General features: G+C 39.5%; 1 protein-coding gene across 4 annotated transcripts in view; it reads left to right on the top strand.

The window, feature by feature from the left end:
• The window catches only part of AKT1 (AKT serine/threonine kinase 1), a 73,299-nt gene that overhangs the window by 2,616 nt on the left and 50,491 nt on the right, over positions 1–20,192 (top strand). For 2 of the 4 annotated variants that reach the window (XM_026075962.1, XM_026075963.1), the window contains exon 2: positions 3,024–3,196. In XM_026075962.1, the coding sequence (XP_025931747.1) occupies positions 3,151–3,196 (46 nt within the window). In that variant the 5' untranslated portion in view covers positions 3,024–3,150. Of the gene's footprint in view, positions 1–1,681; positions 3,197–14,718; positions 14,740–20,192 lie in introns of those variants that run through there. The other 2 variants (XM_026075961.1, XM_026075964.1) reach the window with 2 other exon arrangements.

The following is a 20,192-nucleotide window of genomic DNA, read 5'->3' on the forward strand; positions in this document are numbered from 1 at the left end:
CCCCCGGATTTTATGCAAAAGAAACTTTCTCTGGTTTACCCATCTTCAGTAATATGTTGACCTGTAGTTACTTCTCCATTACAAGAAATTACTATTACTTGCTGCCACCATTTTTGATACTGTCCTTTATTAAAATATATTAGGCACAATTTGAATGTGTATTTTAAAATATACCAGATAGAGGGGGTTTGCTGCTGTTGGAGCTGTGTGTATGGACATCTTATTGTACAGTGAGAAGAGGTTTCTGGCTCTGAAATAGCTTAAGAAAAGTCCCGCCTCATAAAATTACGCTTCCCCATAGTTGACTGAAGGACCAAGCAGGAGCCCATGTTGTACGTTGGCCTTAGGGCATGTTTAGTGCCCCACTTAAGTTTGCATGGCACAGTCATCTGCTGTGCACAGCTGCTTCATTATATCCCCTTTGCCTTCTCGTTCCCTGTGAAGGTGGTGGGCAGGTAAAGTTGCATCCCTGATAGCAGAGTTACAGTAGTAAATTAGGGAATATTAGTTGCATAGAAATTGCACAGAGGAGTCAGGCCAAACTTATTGGGACATCACAGAGGCTAGAAAAAATAGTTCCTCTGAACTTTGGTTTTCTTTGCTGGTCTGCTTTCTGGGCTATATTGTTATTCCAATTTAGATTATGAGATGACAGTTTAGCCTATTACAAGCGGGAGGTTGCTAAGTGGGAGTCTGGGCAAGTGTTAACCCAGAAAGAGCCGGAGAGATTTAGCTCGCGATTCCAGAATTTTGTGCCCCCTTTCCTTTTTCTGTTTTTAATAATGGGATTATCCTTTCTACAAACCAGCTTTGCTCATAGCTTTCTTCTTTACATATGATTATTGAAAAGGATGTTGATCTTTTAATGCAGTTAAGTTGTTGAATTCAAAACACAGAGGTAGGTTACACAGTCCCCATAGTCTGTTATGGCACATTGTTATAAGCGTTAACTTTCACACCTTGGTGTTCCATTTTCAGACTTAAGCTGTGATAGTCTTAGGGGTTTTGTTCAACACTTTACAAATTGCTCGATGCTTAAAAGAAGCCTTTAAATGAGGCCTAGTCTCCTGCTGACGTCAACAAGTAAGTCTAGCTAGCATGACCATCGTGCATGCATTTTTGAAAGGAGAATGAAAGCCTGCCATGTCGGTCAAGTTGTATTTTAATTGCTCCTCTAAAGGAGTTTGTTTTAAGACAGCTCTGGTAGCTGTGGGTTACTCGTCTCCATTCTGCAACATATTGTTTTCTCATGTTTGTGAAATTAAAGAGTTCTTATGTGTCTGTTCCAATGTCATTTTTTGGGTGTGCTTTCCCTCCTTCAGGCAAACCTCTTATCTGTTTCTTTGAGTGGATAATTGTAAGCAGTGAGACATGACAGATTCGTAACTTGGGGAAAACAGCGTATTTCTGGGGGAAAAAAGAAAAAAATTGTTGCTGGTAATGATGAGGGATAGTGATAAACAGTGGAAGTTCATAGGCAAGAGTATCAAGGGACTGACCTCCTTTCTCTCCCAATTTCTCCCAGTCAATTTTTATTTCCAGTGACTGAGATTGTTCAAATTTATCTTCCTCGCTTGGAAGACTCTCTCTTTTAGAGCACTGGCAATGAAATGCGCAGCCCCCTCTCTCTCTGCTGGGGACTTAGTTTTAGGTTGGATTCATTTTGGCCATGTGTTGGTTCCATCCAAGGTTGTCTCAGTGAGTTACGTGAGATTAGGTGCTTTTTAATCTTGTTTCTAATGGATGGATATCACCTGCGTACTTGCAGATAATTGATGCACACGTGCCAAATCCATGCAGAGATGGCATATGTTTGTTAGAGGGGGAAAGTGGTCTCTCCACGTTTGGAGAGAGACTCCAATAAAAGCTAGGTCTTTGGCTGAAGGAGGGAAGGGTGTTATGAATGCTGCTAGGTTCATTTATATTAAACTTCTTAATTATTGCTAGCAACTTGGCACCAATTACATTTTTGATCACCCAAGTAATACCAAATGGAATGGAAGTATGGACACTTCTGAGAGCACAGAAGTGATTTAAAAATAAAAAGCAAACAAAAATTTACACCACAGGCAGAAAAATAATCAGATTCAATTTAGAAAAATAATAAAAGCTAATGCATCTGGGAAGAAATTACTTTCAATGAGGGAAGAGAAACGCAAAGAACATTTCTGTGGTAGGCAGCCACAAACTAAACATGTTTTCAGTAAGATGCAACAATTTTGAGCTATTTAAACAGGGACTACATCTCATAAAACAGAGTGGTAAAAATCTTAAATTGTGTTTAGGTGCATGTATTTCATTGCTAGAAAGACAACAGCAAACTGCGGTGTGCTCAGAGAAGAGCAAAAAAATTGATGTAGGTGCTGATTTTTGACAAGAAGGTTGCATGAGCTTATCTGAGATTCTTTGTGTATGCTTAAGACAAGTAGAAGTTATGATATCAAAGATAGAAAAGACAATTTTTGTGGGAAGTCCAGGAGATTTGAGTCGGATTAACAGGATGAGATTGAAGCTAGGAAAATTTAAAGCAGAATAGTGGGAATTCTTCCCCTCAGAAGTATATCTCTTAGGTGCACTGTGTATTAGTTGATAGCCTGAGATGCATTGGGCTGTAAGGAGACCTTCCAAAAGAAGTTCTGGAAGTCTCGGTACCAGGAAATATTTAAAACTAGACTTCGTTAAATCTCAGAAGGTGGTTGTTGTTGTTGGAAAGAGTTTGATGTTGCTGGAGGGATGGAAGAAGTCTACTGGGCAAAGTCTTGCATCCGCCTCGCATCCAGTGTGAGTGATGTTGCGAGTGTGCCCACGATCAACCCATTTAGTGAAGAAGCAAGACTTAAGCAGGCACTTATTTCAGCACCTCCATCCTCCGAGATATAAAAATCCTTGTGAAGAGCAAAGCCCTCATTTAGTGTTATAATAATAAAAAAAAAAGCAATGAAAGCTACTCCCTGTTGTATCCATTACAGTATGTATGTGACAAGCTTCAAAATGATGGTGCACTCTTCTTTTCATCCTTTTAGAAATAGCTGGGAAGCAGCAAAAGGAAAAAAAAAAATCCTTTTTGTGGACCCTTCTGCTGGAGTTCAAAAATTTCAACAGAGTGATCTTTTGACGTAAACTGATATTTCAAGAGACATTCCTGCCATTATGAATGAAGTAGCAATAGTGAAGGAAGGGTGGCTTCACAAACGAGGTAAGTGTTTGTTCCTTGCGGGAATACTGGGTGTTTGGTCATTCAGCAAATTGGCTTTTTCTCTCAGGGTGATCTCTCATTTAACGACATATCTTTAAGCAGCGCATTCTTATTTTCTCGTTCACCGTAATTGGAAACTGTATATAAGGAATGTGCATGACACTCTCTCACATTTGAGAAAGCACAGGTATAAGGGGTTTTCTCTGAGTGTGTGCATGTGTATAGAAAACTGTGCCAACTGTTTAGTTTGAAAATGGTTTTTAAAGATAGCGGCTGAAAGAGGTGCTACTTGCGGAGTTAAACTGTAGCAAATTATTTTGTTTTAAATGGAGGTTTGTAACTTCTCCGTTTGTGTGCATACACTGCTAGAAGGTAGAATTGTCTTTATTTGAACAGTGAAAAATATGCCTGTATTTTGTGAGCAATGCTGTGCTCTTGCAGAGACTTGCTAGAGAAAGCGTTGTTTTGTTTGTGACTGAACCACTCACTCTTGGTACCAGTGTCCCAGACGTGAAGAATAGCCTTGAGTTTTGTGCGCTCTGTGCATTTCTGTTTTACTGCTAATGAAATCTGATTTTTATAAAAAGTCTTTATTCTTGGCTGGGTGGGGAGACTGAAATAACGTAGTCACATGTATCGTTATGCTTTTCGCATTCTTAGATGTTTTATTGCCAAAACACTGGGTTTGTTGTCCGAGGGGCTTTTTGGGTTTGTTTCGAGTACTATAATGCTGCTCCTATAGAGTACTTGGCTTACCTGTTTCTTTGTTTTGTACTATTGCTTCTTGGAAAGGAGAGAACAATGTTAGGTACTTTCCATAATCTCGTCATTTTTTTGGACCRGAAACAGAATTTGTGTGCTCCAGCAGTAAGGAAGCGTGCTGGTTCTGCAGACTCAGGCTTTTTTTAGAGGGTTTGCAACAACTTGCCTGAAGGTGCAAAGGTACAGCATAATTATTTTTGGAAGAGAATGGAAGTATGTTATCCTAACCTTGATAAAGGCGGCTGGCTCTTCTGCAAGAAGAGTAAAGTTGATAATCCAGGTTTTAAAAGGGCAGAAATACATATTTCTGACAGTTTGATATACAGTTTAGTTTTGCAAGTTGTCTCATGCTCGATTTTAAAAATGTTTTGATACCATTGGTAAAGCTTTTTCATTTTTTTGTTCTGGTCTACTGCAATCAGAAGCTAAGACAGGAATGCCAGTTTCCATTGGTTATTTTAAATAACTCATTGGATAATTCTGGTAAAGCCAGGCTATCTTGTTCTGATAGTGTATTTGGGAATTACACTGTGTTTGGATAAAACAGGAGAAAGAAATGCAGAACTTTGTTTCTCATTCCCATTTATAATCCTAGAAACTCTTTAAATCAAAGAGATATTTTAGATTTAAATCATGGTTTTGGCCTGAGGGTTTAAATCTTCTATTGTTATTTTTTCAGTATTTATCTGTAACTGAAAGATAGGAGGGAAATTTTAATTTTGTTATTTTGAGCAGCACTGTACCTAATTCTAGGGGAGACGTTTATTTTAAAAAGCTTGAAAGTGGAATTGGAAAACTGCATGTGTTGTCAGTATGATTCAGACAGATGTGTCTGAACCATTTAAAACAGTCTTGTTATATTTCAAACTTGTTTGTATTTACTCTTGAGACTTCTAATTTTCTGTATTTCTAGGATTATTATATAACTCCTTTCAGGTAAGGAGACCTCTGGAAGAGGTGTTCATAAAAGATGCCAGATCTCCAGATCTGCTGCTTTTTTTTTTTTTTTTTTAATTACCTTAAAGAAACAGATTATTATCTGTGATGGCTTGCTGATRGTATTATGACAAGATCATCTGCTGAACATATTTCCATTACTCCACCCCACAATGGTACTGTGCGTGTTCTGCATATTTGAGACTGAAAATTTATGCCCAAATTATTAATTGCGTCTTGGTGTTTTTTGGATGCCAGTAAACCCCATCCCTTTAACCTGTTCCCCAATGCTTGTCCCTTTTCTGCCTTCTTGACGTGTGTGGTAACACCTATTTCATTCCACTTCATTGATTTTTGTGACTGTTAATTTGGTATTGTCCATGTGAGGTTTCAGAAGGTGATACTATGTCTCCTTCTTGGCTTGCTGGTATACTCTCTGTCGGCTTGGTTACTCTCTTAGTTTTCTTAGCTGTTTTCAGATCAGTTGAGAAATTCAAATCTCTTGTTTGGGGGGGAGGCAGGGAGACTGATCCACTTGTGTGTGTTTGTCTGCTTTGTAAAGGATTTTTTTTTTGTCATCTATATTTATTGTCAGATAGATCTGCACTTGAAAAAGACCCTATCGGTTTGCTAGCTCTGCAAGATTAAGTGCTTCAACCGCAGGATGTTTCCAAAACTGATGCCTGATACTGTGAGCTTCTGAAATAAGGCATAAACAATAATTACTACAGGGAGGGACTGCTATAGGAGGATTTCGGATCGAGGAAATGTGTATTGTTTGTCTCTTGGATAACTTACAAAGCTGAGGGTTGGACTGCTTGTGGCCTTTAAAGATCCTAGGGCTTTCCACATGCAAATATTTTAAGTAGTGATTGGCCAAAATCCAGATTGGGCAATTACATTCTGCCTACCTAGAATTCCCCCCCGTAGCTTCGGTTGGATATGGTATCTGTTAGTTCCTGTCTTGAGCAGTTGAACAGTGTGGATGTGTGCAGTTAAACAGTTGCTACATCTCACCCCAGCAGTGGCTTAATTTCGGTGGTTTTAATGATTTGCGTATGTATAAATCAGCCTGCAAAGCGTTCTGGAGCTCTCTTGGATGGCAGGTGTATATAAGCATAAAGCTATCATTATCAGGAGCAGGTGTTTTGGCCTGGCAGGGAAATAGCAGGGCTTTCTAGAATACTAGGTTGTTTTCTTCTATCAGCTTGCTTTAGACTTCTGTTGTTGTTTCCAAGATTAAAAATACAAATGGAGAAATGAAATTAAACATCTCTGCCTGGCCGAGAATTCTTGGCAGTTCTGTAAGTCGATCGCTTAAAGGAAGTTCTACTTCCAGTAGCACAGATGTTTGCTTGTGCAGAGGCCAGAGTCATCTCCATGACATGTCTAACCTCAAGCAGGCAGAAATGTAAGATTTCATGAATGAACTTTTTTTTTTTCTTTTCCCAGTTGGCAGCACTTGGTGCTGTTACTCTAATCACAGTGAGGCGATAGACTCTTACATGCAGACAAAAGCAGTAGTTAAAATCCTAACTGCTTTTTTCAGAACTGCATAGCTGAAGTGGTTACACAAACGCACTGAAAACTTGGGGTGAGGAAACTCAGTTTTGGGGTTGGTGTACCGTGCATGCGTGTCTGGCATTTGTACTCCCCGACTGTGTTATGCTGGAGGATTACTGGGAATGTATGGAGGAAGAGGAGCAGCTGAGGGAGCAAGGAGAAAATTATTTGTCCTAATTGCTGCTCGTTGGAATTCTGAGATTATTGGTTTTCTAGATGTCTGTCGTGAGCATCCTAACTTCTGGCCCTGTGATATGGAATTTTTTAGATAAAAAAGGTATACCTGAATGCATTTTGTTTAATTTACTGATCCATTTTAAAGGTCTTGTTGGATTTCTCACATCTTTCTGCTCTGGTCCCTGTTCTGTAAAGGTCCGTCTATTGTCTTCAGTCTTTTTTTTTTTTTTTTTTTTTTTTTTTTTTGGCCTTTCTGCAAGGCTAACAAAGAGTGGGATTGTGCATTTTGATACTCTGTCATCTCTGTCTTCCCTAGTATGTCCGGTTTTCTTATTAGGGAATAAACTCTTATAGAAAGGAGTCTTTTGGGAGAGAGAGAGGGGGAGGGAAGAATGTACACTGACATTTAAAAAAGGAAATAGAAATCTAGATTTCTCACTCCGAGAACTCTGAGGCAATTACAAGCAACGGAAGGGACCTGTATGTTCATCCATTAATATTTAGCAGCAAATGTGGTACTACTTTTCGGGGGAGGGGGGGCGGTTGTTTTCTTTTTGTTCTTTTTTTAAATAGTATATAAACACTGCACAATAATTTAAACCATGAAAACCAGAACATGCCCTCCACATGTCACTCTAGTGTGGACTTCAGGCAGATACAATTATTTGCCTAATTTGAAGTCTGGCTGCCTGACAGATGAAAATTGCTAGAGGTTTTTACATGAGGAATTATATAAAGGATTGTTATTCCACTGCTGGAAAAAACACTAATTTTTGTTAAAGAATTACTTCTGTAAAGAAATGGAGTGATAAAGGTGTTCTAATACATAACCAGTAGTCCTTGGTGATTGCAACGATCCTGGCTTGATCTATCTTCCTGTAGCTTCACTGCATAAAATGAATGCAGGATCCATATATAAAATACAAGTGAAGAACTGCTGTTCTTTTAACTTTATCTAGCAGAATAATACAGACTGTGAACTTAACTTTGTTATTTTGAGCACTGGTTCATACTTTCAGTATTGTGTTAGTATGGATCAAAACAGGATCATATGATGTATGATGAGGAGATAGCATTTAGTTTTTTTTTTTTTTTCCAAGCCAGTGGGTCTCTTGTGTTGCTGTTTTCCTTCACCTCTTCTTTCTTTTCTGTTCTGACCATGTCCCCTACCTCTTTTTCTATGTATGTATGTTTTATTTTGGGGTGTTCTGTGGGTGGGTGTGTTTTAACCTTGGCTTTTGGYGGTCCCTGGGATGTAGCAGTGTACTTTCTTGATGACCTGCGTAACCAGAACCTTCGAGGTTCAAATTAGTTCAAGGCTTGTCTGGCTTTCATGGTATTTCAAAGGAGTGGCTGTGGCATTTGATACAAAGGATCCTAAGACACCTCTGAACTCTGAAGATGCCAGCTATAGAGGGCACAGCTACTTCAGAGGAAAAACTGGGGAGAAGAGGAAAGGTAAGAAAACAAGATAGGGGCTAAACGAAGAATGGGGGGAAAGTCTAACAGAGGGAAAGAAGTTGATGCTACTTCCAAAGTTGAAGGTTTGGGTTTACAGGGAAATCTGTTGCTGTTCTGATTGAACGTAAAAGATAAGCTGTGTCAGTTTGTGGTTTTTCTTGTGTCTCCCCTTTTCAACACAAGGGGCAATAGTTTTGCAATGCTAACTCTGATTGCTTTAATTTTGCTTGCCCTGTTCTGGGAAAAGGGGATTGGGGAGGAACCAGGAACTCGTGGACCAATAAATCTGACCTTGGTGGTAGGCAAGATGCTAGAGACATTAAGAAAGGATGAGATCACAAAACATCTGGAGAAATATGAGCTGATAATGGCTAGTCAGCTAGGCTGTTCTGGAGGGTAAATCTCTGATGGAATTATTTGTGACGAGATCATAGGAAACAGGCTGGATACAGTGTTTTGTAGAAAATCTGCTGCGGATGACAAGGGAGTCCAATGCTGAGAAATACCTAATATAATGTAACTGTACTGTACTACGTCTCTGAATGCTGAAAAAGCAAGTATAGACTAGAGATTGCTTGTCTTCCTTCCAGTGAGCAGACTACTTAAATTTTTGCCCATCTCTGCTACTTTTCAATGTCCTTTCTGAAAAGTCTTTCTGACCAGAGCGTTTTTGTGCATGAAAACTTTTTAAGCCGCAGCTTCACATTTTTGAAGGATAAAGTCCATGTGTTTTTTATCGATTCAAAATTACCCCCCCAAATTGTATTTTAAGTTTTCTCCCCACTTTTCTGTAAAATACTTTAATCAATTATTTAGAGAAGTCATGCTAGGTTAGATAGGGTTTTTTTTTTTCTTTTTCTGTTTATAAACAGATTGTCTGGAAGTGATACTTGAGTGATGCTGAACACATTCCCTGTTTGAATGGCAAAGAGGAAGGGCTCTGATGTAGATGCCCAGATTGCTTATGTCAGTTCTGAAAGTTTACTTCCATATTCTGTTTTGTTGTTCATCAGAAGTTAAACTAGGTCTCAAATTTATCTTTGAAAGTGGGGTAACATCATAAATGACTCTGTTACTTGTTGTTAAAAGAGATTTGGGAATGAGGGATCTAGGACATTGCAAACCTTGTTTAAAGTGAGCTGGTAATGCTTTATGCAGTGTATTATACAGAATCTGCCTGTGTTGTCTTTGATCCTCTCTTTCATGGTTCCTTCATTTTAGAGGAGAAGGGGGGGGGGGGAAATAGGCCTGTGCCAAAAAAAAAAAAAGTTGTCCTTGTGTGGTTTTCTGTTCTTCTTTTTTTCTCTCCCAGTAAGCTTATTGAGAAGCAGTCAGGTTTGGATGTAGGAGGAAACACGTATTATGTTTGTGAGTATGTTATTCTGAGGTAGAGTGGAGAGAAAAACCTATGCTCGTTGTTCTGGCGGGAATGTTTTTGAGCACGGAGCTGTGCTGTGCCTTTTAAATTTGGCGCCTTGTCCTCACTCTGAAATTCCTTCCCCTGCAGCCCCTCGGTGAACGCCAGCAGCTTCTCTGCCTTCCACTGTTCCCGGCGCGTGCTCCCTGCCCAAGCACCAGCGGTTGCACTCCCTTGCCTAAACTCGCTCTGTATTAGCACTATTAGTCCTAGACGTCACCATCTGGCAAAGATGGCCAGGACTTGGATACTCTTAGAGCAGCACATGGTGACATGTAGTATATCTCCTTTCATCTGCAGCGTTTGTCTTACTGGCAAATTCCCTTAAAAATTGCTGGGGTGGTTGGCAGTGTCTGAAATGTTCAGGAAACAAACCTGAATACCTGTTGGGAAGGGAGGATTATATAACACTTGAACATTTCGTTTGAATGCACTTTAAATAACTGAGCGTTGTTGAAAAAATAATTCTCAGCCTTGCGTTCTTTTCCCTTTTGCCTATTGAAACAACCAATTTACTAAGGAAAAAATGAATTAAATCTTAATTAAAAAAAAAAATCTCTCGYGGGGGGAAGATAGAGAGGGCTTATTATTTTAAAATGTATTATATTGCAGGTACAATGCGCCTCTTAAAGGGGGAACAAAAACCAGGAAACTATATGCGGAAAGAGGAAGAAAAAGAATGGAGAAAGAATAGCACCATATTAGGTGTGAAGTAGTCGGTTTCTGTGAGAAATACTTACTGCCACTGAAAGGGGGAAATACTGAAGACTGACTTTGAGTGTTGCTGCTGGGAAAAATGTGCTGGAACCCTTGGATTATTCTCCCACCTCTCCAAGTTGGGCCAAAAATGTTTAAAAAAAAAAGAAAAAGCTGTCGAAACACTATTGTGAAATTTGTCAATTTATTCAAAAGTGCCTGGTCGTATTTGAGGACAGCCGAGGTAAACGGTCATTGCAGGCCGCGGGCAAAGGAAGCGAGTTGTCGGTTGCTGGTTCCCTGAGCCTCCCGGGGAAGTTGGGAGAGCGTCTTTTGAAGCGCTGCCCAAAGTGCGGCCCTTTGGTGAATGAACTGCGTGTAGAAAAGCACCTGGGGGTCAGTGGTTCTGCACGTGACTGCAGTGGCGTTTCGTGTTCAGCGCGACCTAGCGCAGCATCCGAGTCACGTGCAGGGCTATCAAATCAGTCTGGTTTGGGGCTTTATTAATGTATTCTTAATGACGATGATAGAACGTGCGTGCCAGGGAACTGGGTTTTGTATCGGTCGTGAAACGCGGCCTTCGGAGGAAATATCTGTTTGGGGAGTGGGTTCCAGTCTTCAAGACAAGCATTATTTTTTGGATACTGGAGTCTTGCTCGTGAGGTTGATGCTGATGTTGTCTGAGTAGACTTCAGGTGCCAGTGGGCGTTGTGGCTACTTGCACCGTTTGTTGCTAATTCTCAAATTTAAGTGCAGGCCTTATTTTTGTTGTGGCTTTATAAGTCAATTCCCACCTGTTGAAACCACAAGATTTAACAATTTCATCCTTTGTTCTTTTTGAAACAGAGGAGCTTGCTAATCCTCATGATGTGGAGAAAAACTGGAAAACACAACCTGAGTGCTTTCTTAACAGTTCAGAGTAAGGGGAAGAAAAAGGACTGTTTAAAGAAAAATCTCAAAAAATTACATGATTTAAAATAATTTAGATGTGATTTTATTTTGGATTTTTCTAAATTCTGAGACCTAGCAGTACATCCTAGCATTTCTGAAGTTCTGCAAAAGGACCTGGAGATCAACAAATATATCCAGATTACGCTTCAGAAAGCTAGTACTGTGAAAGAGTAACTTTTGTATTTCCGGCAAGAGGCCGGAGGGATCTAATAAATAATAGAAACAGATAATGAAACTTTGTTCGAACTGCTTTTTTTATCCATGAAACTCCAGTTGAATTAAATCTCAATATTTAATAGAAAAAAATTATTTTCAAAGTTTTGCCGTGTTTTCTGTAGGAGCCTTTGTACATGCAGTGTTACATCAGCCAATGTAATGCCACCCCATAAGGGTGCAGTTATAGTGGTGTGAAAATATTTACGCTAAGTAGGGTTTATGCCCTGAAATACAGAGATGCACAGTATTTTATATATTCATGCCACTGTGCCTGAGTTGGAGTTTCACAGTTGTAATGTCAGTAAAAAGTTACACTCTTGCACTAACTAGTTAAGCAGTTCAAAATCGATGCCTTTTTAGGCCTCTTCCCATCTGCAGGTGGGAATGCTGCCTTCTAGTTTGCCTGTTGCGTTTCGRGAACCTCCAGGCATGGATTGTGTGTACTGGGTTTTGTGTGTGTTGTATACAGGGTCCTGGCTCCTGCCTCTGATCTGTAAACCTTCCAGTAATACAAATAACAGCCAGATACATAAATAAAAGTTTTTACTGCATTGCTGTGGTGTGGTTTTTTTGAGTGTTTTTTTTTGTTGTTGGTTTTTTTTTTTTTTTTTTTAAACATTCCATCAGGTAATCTCCTTCCTTTCCCACCACCATTAAGTAGAAATTGAACTTTGGTAACACCAAGAAGAACAATCACTTTTAACTGGAGGCATTTTATTTCTTAATTCAAGACTTKACTAAATGCTTATTTGTATAGTTTTAGCTATTTTATATCCTTCTTACTCTACTGCAAGTTTGTGTGGACCAGACTAGAATCTAGTTGTGATAATGTATGATGACAGTGTTGGTCGTGGGGCTTGGAAGTGGTTTTATAGGTGGAAATTGATTCCTGGACATAGGATATGAATTGTTTGCCACTATAAATTCAGTGATCAAGTCATTCTGTGATAAACGTTCTTTGTGTTGCTGTTGATACTTTGGCAGTGTCTCAAGAAGACTATGTTTTAGAGTGGTAGGTTAAGCACCACTAATCATTGTGGGTTTTTTTCATCGATTAAAACTTAATTTTTAAAGAAACCTTGCCTTTTTAAAGGGATCTTTAATAGAAAAATTGTTTCACTGATTTGCTGTTGCTTTTATTAATATATTTCAGAGATTGAAGGAGTAGTATATAATAGTTGATTTTTCAACCTGAAATTTTCTTTGCGTCAGAGGTATTTGTAGTTCTAGGTCTTGTTTCTCTGGTACAGATAACTTTTTACTCTAACACGAACATATGAAGATATATAACTGATTTATCTCCTGGTCTGGAAATTTAGGTTGCCTTGTTACTTGCATGACAGGAAAAATATTTATTTTAAATGAGAATTGGGAAAAATACTTTTTCATATATAGAAAATCACTGAAAACTTGCCAGCAACAGCCTTCAGTTGACTTGCAGAGATATTGCCTATTGAACACTATGATGACAGCCTGTTTCTGTTGCTTTTGGTAAAGTTTAGCCTCTAAAGTCAAGATATCTTGATCCAAGAGAAGGGGAGAGATGGGGAGATAGCTAAATTACATCCTCATGGAAGAATACCAGAATACTTAGCTTTAAAGCCGTTCAAGACTACGTTGGCACCCCTTTGTTATACAGTGTAGCTGAAAACGAACTGCAGCAATAATGAACCAATCCATCTAAATCACAGCAGCTGAACAACTGACTGTTCTATCTCAAAATGCAAATGTGTTGTGCAGAATGGATTTAATTGTAAATGTTTGCTTAGTAGGGAATATGGGCCTTTTAGTTTGCGACAATAATCGTGAATACAAAGACCCACAGAATTTTAGGGTTTACATAGCTCGTCCCTGTTCTCATAAATGATATTTCAAAGTCAATTTTTTTAAAAGTACCATTTGGCTTTATTCTAGCTAGTGAATAGAACTCTAAATGCCCAATCACTAAGCAGTGTTTTGAAATCTGAGAGATAAATTTAGCTATATGTATTTAGATCAGGCAGGACTTTCTGTTGTATTTCTTTCAAATATATGTTAGTGCTTTTTAATAGCTTAAGATAATAAGAGGAAAAAGTGCTGGCTTCCAAAGCTTATATTTGTTTTTACAGTGCAGTAATACTAAGTGTTACTTAGAGTATTGGCATTTTCTTCTAGGTTTGAGCATGGGGCYTCTCAAACAATTAAAAGGTTACTGTTAAGAATTTCTATTCTGCTTAAAACATCTCCATGTTAAAATCTCTTTCCCTCTGTCAAAATTCTTAGAACCTGGCTGCTGAATGCGACTCACAGAAATGAATCTTTGTCACTGGTTTGAATTTTTAATTAAAGTAAAATAGCGTTGCTGTCTTTTGAGGAAAGGGAAAGCTTACAGAGATTCACTAGTAAAAAGAGAGGAAGCAGAAATATTTGCCTCCTGACTGTCATTAGGTATCTTTCTTCGTAAGAAAAGACAGATATAACTCTGAAAATTCAAAAAATGTCTGTGTATGTTTGTGCTTCTGCTGGCGTCTTGTATGGGTGTTCTTTATTAATATACTTCACATGTGGATTAGTCCTTCTGAAAAAGAGGCAACAAACCCCCCTGAAGAATAGGCCTTTGTGACACTAGAAAAGTTTACTGTGCCAAAGTTATGGTAAGAATTTGTAAATTTTGGCTGCTGGAGTACTTCCTTCCCCTGCTATGTTTTTAATGTTATAAGTGTGGAATCGGGTGTTTCTTTTCTTTTCTTTTTTTCTTTTTTAACTGACAATGCAAACATTCATTTCACAAACTAAACCATCCGTTCACATGACACTGGCTGTATATAAACACCCTGTTGATCTTGATCTGAAGAAGTCTTCTTTGGACTTCCTGAGTCGCACAGAAATGGTCTGCTGCTGTTTTCTGGGCTGTGGTGTGGACAGAGTGTATCTGCTCTGGTTTAGTTTGCCAAATTAATGTCCCCAAAAGAAATGTTGTTGCTTGGAAGAGAGCCTTCAAAGCCTGGATGTTTTTCTCTGTCTCTTTTTCTCTGTGTGTTTAAAATATTTTATTTCTGGTATCTTGAGAATTGTTTTGTTTTGCCAGTGTTCCTTGGATGAAGCTGAACCTATTGGGGAGATGTTTAGTATTTCTTAGTTGCAAAATGATCTTCCTCTTAAAGATGATGTTGTTTCTTTTTTTTTTAGTGTTTTATTTTGTGAGTAGGCGAAATAACTTGTGATCAAACAGTCCTTCAGACCTTGCAGGGCTGAGAGGATGCAGACAATTGCACTGAAAGGTGAACCTTCCTGAAGGCCCGAGAACTCTGTGTTGCACAGCTCGTAACTACATCGACGGCACAGGGGTTTCGTGGAGCAACCAGGGGCAGAATTCGAGTCCAAGGTTGGACTGTCATGGTGACAAAATATTTAGAAAACATTTTCTTGCCTGAAACAAAAGCTTGGATTGTGCAACGTGAAGTACAGTCCCAGTATAATAAATGACTTGGTGTATTTTTAAAGGGTTCTGAGTGTTCCGTGACTGTCAGCTGTTTCCAGATTCAGTGTTTGCAGTCTGCAGGTAAAATGAGGCATTTTGCTCTGGCTTTGCAAGCTGGCTTAATTCTCCCCCGTTACACAACGGGAGTGCAAAGATATAGCAGCAAAACTTGGCCTCACATTTTGAACAGAGTAGACAGTTCTGTTAAGCGCAGATGCAACAGAGCAGCTTACTCTCTTCTGCCATGGTGGCTCTGCTGCATTAAGAGGAGCTGCTTAAAACTTTAACCTTGTCATTGGCATAAACAGATTTGATTCTGAATAAACTCTAGACTTGGTAAGCTCTTTTATTGGGTTAGAATGTGCTGTCCTTACTGCAATAGGAGCCCTTTGTTCTGCAGGTGTTTCATCCTTTCATGATAACTGGTACTACTTTTTTTTTTTTTTAATGACTGTGATTCTGCGATGTTTCAGCTTTTCTGATATGCACCCCCTGACTTCAAAGGGAGCCAAAGGTCTAAAATGCAGTAGATTGTTCACTGGGAATAATATAAAAATATTTTAAGATGGGCAAAATGTGTGACAGCTAGGTGAAGACTATTAGCCAGCCATGTACGATTCAGTTTGTCATCACAGCTGTGCCATTTGGAGTTTATGCACTTTTCCCAATCTAGTCAGTCTTCCTGTATAATATCAGTTGTAATTTCAGAGGAAGGCATGATTTTACATGTGTGCCTATATCACCCTCTCTGCTCAGAAGAGAAGGTGGCCAAATTTCTTTCTGAATAGCGACTTCTCTCAGCTGTACAGCAACTTCAACCAGTTTGTCTGCAGAGCAGGTATTTTTTTGATCTTCAAAGAAACTGATGTTTTCAAAGTTGCTGTAGTTGTTGAAATACACTGTTATTCATGGAAATAAAAACCAAAAGCAAAACATGGGTTTTGCGGGGGGATTATACTTTTCTTAGGTTTGCATCCTCTTGCATTTTTATATGCTTGACAAGTAACCTTGCCCTGTTCAGGGTGCTGCTGCAAAGCTTGTTCTCTTGGGCTCCTGCTTTGTTGCTACCCGCTAGTTCCTCTGTAGCACTGAATGTAAGCAGCTGCTTTGCTTTCCATACCTATTTTTACTGTCTCTAATTTGCTATTAAGATGTTAACTTCTGCCTTCAGTTACCCTAGGAAGTCTCTCTATACTGAGACTATAACGTGGGGGCAAGCAAGTACCTCTGTGCTTTCTCTTGTGCTACCCTTTCACACTTGGGAAATGCTCCGTGTAAACATCTGCAGTACCACTTTATTGTCCTCTTTCAAAGCTCTAGCTTCTTGTGTTGCTTACAAAAGGCCTTGACAAGCTTACACTGTATATGTGCTGAGACCACGGCTCACTGTGATGCCCAGTATTTATCCCCTTTTTTTTTTTGTCTGTCTAGCCTTGCATTGTCCCTGTCTTATGATCAGTAAACCCTGCAGAACAGGGACGGTCTCTTTGTTTTATTTGTACAGCAGGTGGCTCAGCTCCAGATGTGCATCTGAAATTGCAGTGTACTGCAGTGATACAAATCATTATGCTATAGAAAGCTTTAGAATAGGATGAAAAAAATCAGGTTTGCTGTTTTATTTTTGTTTGCATGTGTGAAGGTTTTCATCTTTTTAGTATTAATGTTCTGGCTAACAGGTGACTGGCAAGAATGTGCAAAAATCAGCATATAGGAAGTTTCCTTCCCACTTTAGGGGAATGCTGTACTCTAAAGCTAGAGTAAAGCTTTCTTCCTGGCAACAGCTCCAGGCTAGTAGGAACGGGCTATTTCAAACAGTACTTTTTGGTTTCTTGAAGAAGTTTGTTTACTCCCTCGGCTAGACTGGGTGTGATTATGGCAAAACCTCATGTTTCTGGAGACTTTTCTCTTTTCAGACACCATTTTAGAAGTGGAATGACACACAACAGGATGTGTGGTTGTAGATGTATATTCACACTTCAGAGGCTGTGCGTGCCTTTTTCACCATGTACTATCCTGTGCTATTTCTTTCACGATTCATGTGGTGAAATAAAACATGGGAGAACACAGAATTCATTTCTTCTTTTTATGCCCACTACACACAGGGCGTATTTATTGATATTCATCTTTCTGCTGACTCTTACAGTCCTCAAACCAGTTAGTTACTGGAGGCAAGAAGATTAAAATGTGGGCAAATGGCCAAGCAGACTCGAGGTTTTGTTCCTCGAATTTGATTTGGACATTGGAGTTCAATAAAGCTGTTTGGGTTTTTTTGTTTTTGTTTTTTTTTCCTTTGTCGTTTTACAGTTCCCCTGGATTACCTACATGTAGTATTACTGCTGTGATGAGGTTGGTTTGTTTGTTCTTTTTTTTTTTTTTCTTCCCCCCTAGCATTTTGCATGGCTCTGTTTTGAGTGAAAGGTTAGACCAGATCACCTTAAGTGGTTCCTTCCATCCTAAATTATTCTGTGATTCTATGATTTTTGGCCTGCTTGGAACCGGGAATCTCTTGCAAAGCTGAGTCTGTTTTTGAAGGAGAATAAGAACCCCTTTCTAGATGAGAGCTGTTTGGTTTTAGTTTTGATATTCCCTGTGATGGCCATCAAACAGAAAATAAATAGCAGTTCCTCTGTTGTCAACAGGCTTTATCCTTTGTCACTTTTGTCTGATCTGTTCAAATACAGAAGTTGGGATTTTTAAAGGAAAAGGTTCAAACCATGTAATAATAAACACACCTCACTAGTTCACTGCTTGTTAGTATACAAAGCTTGTGCTTTGGATTCAAAAGTTGCTTTTTGCTTTAATTACTGGAATGTCTCCTCAACTAAGTATGCTAGGTAGCTTTAAAGCTGTTGGGATTTTTACTTTGTTGTTGTGAGGCTTGCTGTCAGCAAGTAGAAAGAAACCTCATGCTGCCTTTCTCTCTTTCCGTTCTGTAGTCCTGGTGTGAAAGAAGGGGGAGAAGAGTTTTCCCAGGGTGAAATACAGGTAGCAGGATGTACGGTGGGGCTAGCTCAGTTCTTTCTGATCCTCTCCAAGCATGACTGTTTTATGTCACTGGTGGATGTTAAATTGGGTGCCTTTACGGTCAACTTCAGCTATAGCTGGCTGGCTGCAGCTCCTTGAGTCTCTGACCGTGGCTGAAGGAAGCAGAGGAGATGAGGTCTAGGTTCACGTTGTGTTCATGGTGGTTGAAGTTTACAACAGCAACCTGTTATAAAAGTAGAAGCCTGGGCCATAAGGTCCAGTTTATCAGCAAAGATTGACAGGCTAGTTTACTGATAGCAGAGGTGACCTGGAAGCTGAGCATGGCTGATACTGATGATTCACACCCTGTGCCCTCAGATAATACTAACCCAAGAATTGCTTTCTTTACCCAACCAGAACAGTGTCGATGTCCTTCATCAAGGCCTGTGGGTGATAGTGTAGTAGCAGTCTGGTCTGTCTTCCTTTGGCCCTTCCTCCTCTGCTGAGGAGCCACCTTTTGGAGTGAGACTTGATAAACTAGATGATCCACGGGGTCATGGATCTCTGCTGTTTATACCAGGATAATAGTGACCTCAGTTGACATTAAGTGGCATTTTGTAAATTCCTTTATGTTTTAGAAGTTTGTTTCACAACAATTTTAGTGCTCTGGGTGGCTGCAACTGGAGTCCCAAAGGACAGAGTAAACGTTGGACATGAGGTGCCATTTCACTCAGAAAAGAGAGCCTTTGAGGGCAGGGTTGAAACCTGACTGTGCCAAAAATGAGAAACCTTCAGTAGTCTGCAGCTTCTGGAATCTGTTTTATCTTGGACAAGATTGTAGTGTAAAGCCAGGCTCTATGTATGAAGCTACATCAAATCTGCATTTAGGTCTGTGTCTGAAAAGAGATAGCTGTAGTCCCAAAGAGATTTTTTTTTTAATTTCTTATTGTTTTATGACATCAAATCTCAAGAGCAGGGAGGTGCTTGAAGCATGAACATCTAATATCAGCTTCCTATTAAAACTTTCATTAATTATTTTAAAATTGTACTTACGACCTGCCATGGATTACTTTATTTTTCTGCTTTGAAAACTTGATGCATCTTCCTTCCTTTTCCCACAATAGCAGGATAGTGCTGACTATTTTGGAAATAGTTTTCTTTGTTCAGATTTGGACTTCTGAATGCAAACAGTGCCTGCATCTGACACCTCTTCTATTTATGCTGGAGCGGAAATGCTGTTAATAAAATGAGCAGGCTTTCCCCATTCCTTGTTGCCCGGGGAAGATAGGTAGGTCAAACTGAAGGCAGAGCATCTCGTAGCTGAATAGGTGACTGGTGTTTTTGAGTACTGTCCTGGAACTAACAATCGAAGCCACTCATCCCCTACTCTGCCACAAACTTCCTCCTATATGATCATTTCGGATAAGGTTATTTTCATCTCTCTGTGCCCCAGTTCCCTATCTGTAAAATGGTGATAAGAACACTTCCCTACCTCATGGGGGTGTTGGGAGGATAAACGCAGTTAAGCCTGCGGGGCTCTTGGATGCTGTGGTAACTGGGGGCACAGACGGAAGAAGGGAAATGTTCTGCATAAAAAGTTTCTCTTTTTTTTTAAGCCCAGCTGTAGGTTACAGTACTGATGTGAGTGTGGTTTCCACTTACACCATGACTTGACTGGTACCATGTCTCTTCCCCGAATGTGTTTCCTTTTCCGCGTTTCATTGCTTGAATACCACGTGCATAGCAACGAAGCCATTAACGTCCTTACTAAATGTTAGTGTTTGCATCGCTGGTTGCAGGATCTGAGAGCCCAAGAGCCTGTGTAAGACTTGCTACTCGTATTTGCCCATTGGGGCTACTCACAGTGACTGAACAGATACCTGCTTCTGGTAACATCCACCCAGTGCATTTCACAGCCTAACTCAAACACTGGAAGGAGTTAAAAATGTGAATGGATTTTCACTTGTGGAATTCAGACTAATCTAGCAGTTACTCTGGGCAAGGCATGGACTGCAGCCTGACCAGAATAAAGCAATTGTCCTTGACCTAACTGGTTAACTTTCATAGAAACCACATCCTCTGTGTTGCCACTGACAACATAACATTCCTTAACGTTTGATTTCAAGTGGGGCTTTATTACCCAGATGTACATGCAAACATATTTTCTTCTGAAGAATTTCTGACCGATGACACCACAGAAGGTGCAAACCTTTTTCCGTTTTAACATGGGCTTTGTAGTGCCTGTTTATATATATAGTACAAGCAGGTAAGAGACAGGAAACCTATCTGCTTAATACTGATATTGTCACATGTCCAAAGCGAAGGCTGCAGTGAGTTGAATATTTGTTCAGTCAAATCTTGCACAAGCAAATGGAAGTGTTTTTTTTTTTTTT

Source organism: Apteryx rowi, unplaced genomic scaffold (genome assembly GCF_003343035.1).
Source record: "Apteryx rowi isolate R43461 unplaced genomic scaffold, aptRow1 scaffold_415, whole genome shotgun sequence".
In the NCBI taxonomy this organism is placed as follows: domain Eukaryota; kingdom Metazoa; phylum Chordata; class Aves; order Apterygiformes; family Apterygidae; genus Apteryx; species Apteryx rowi.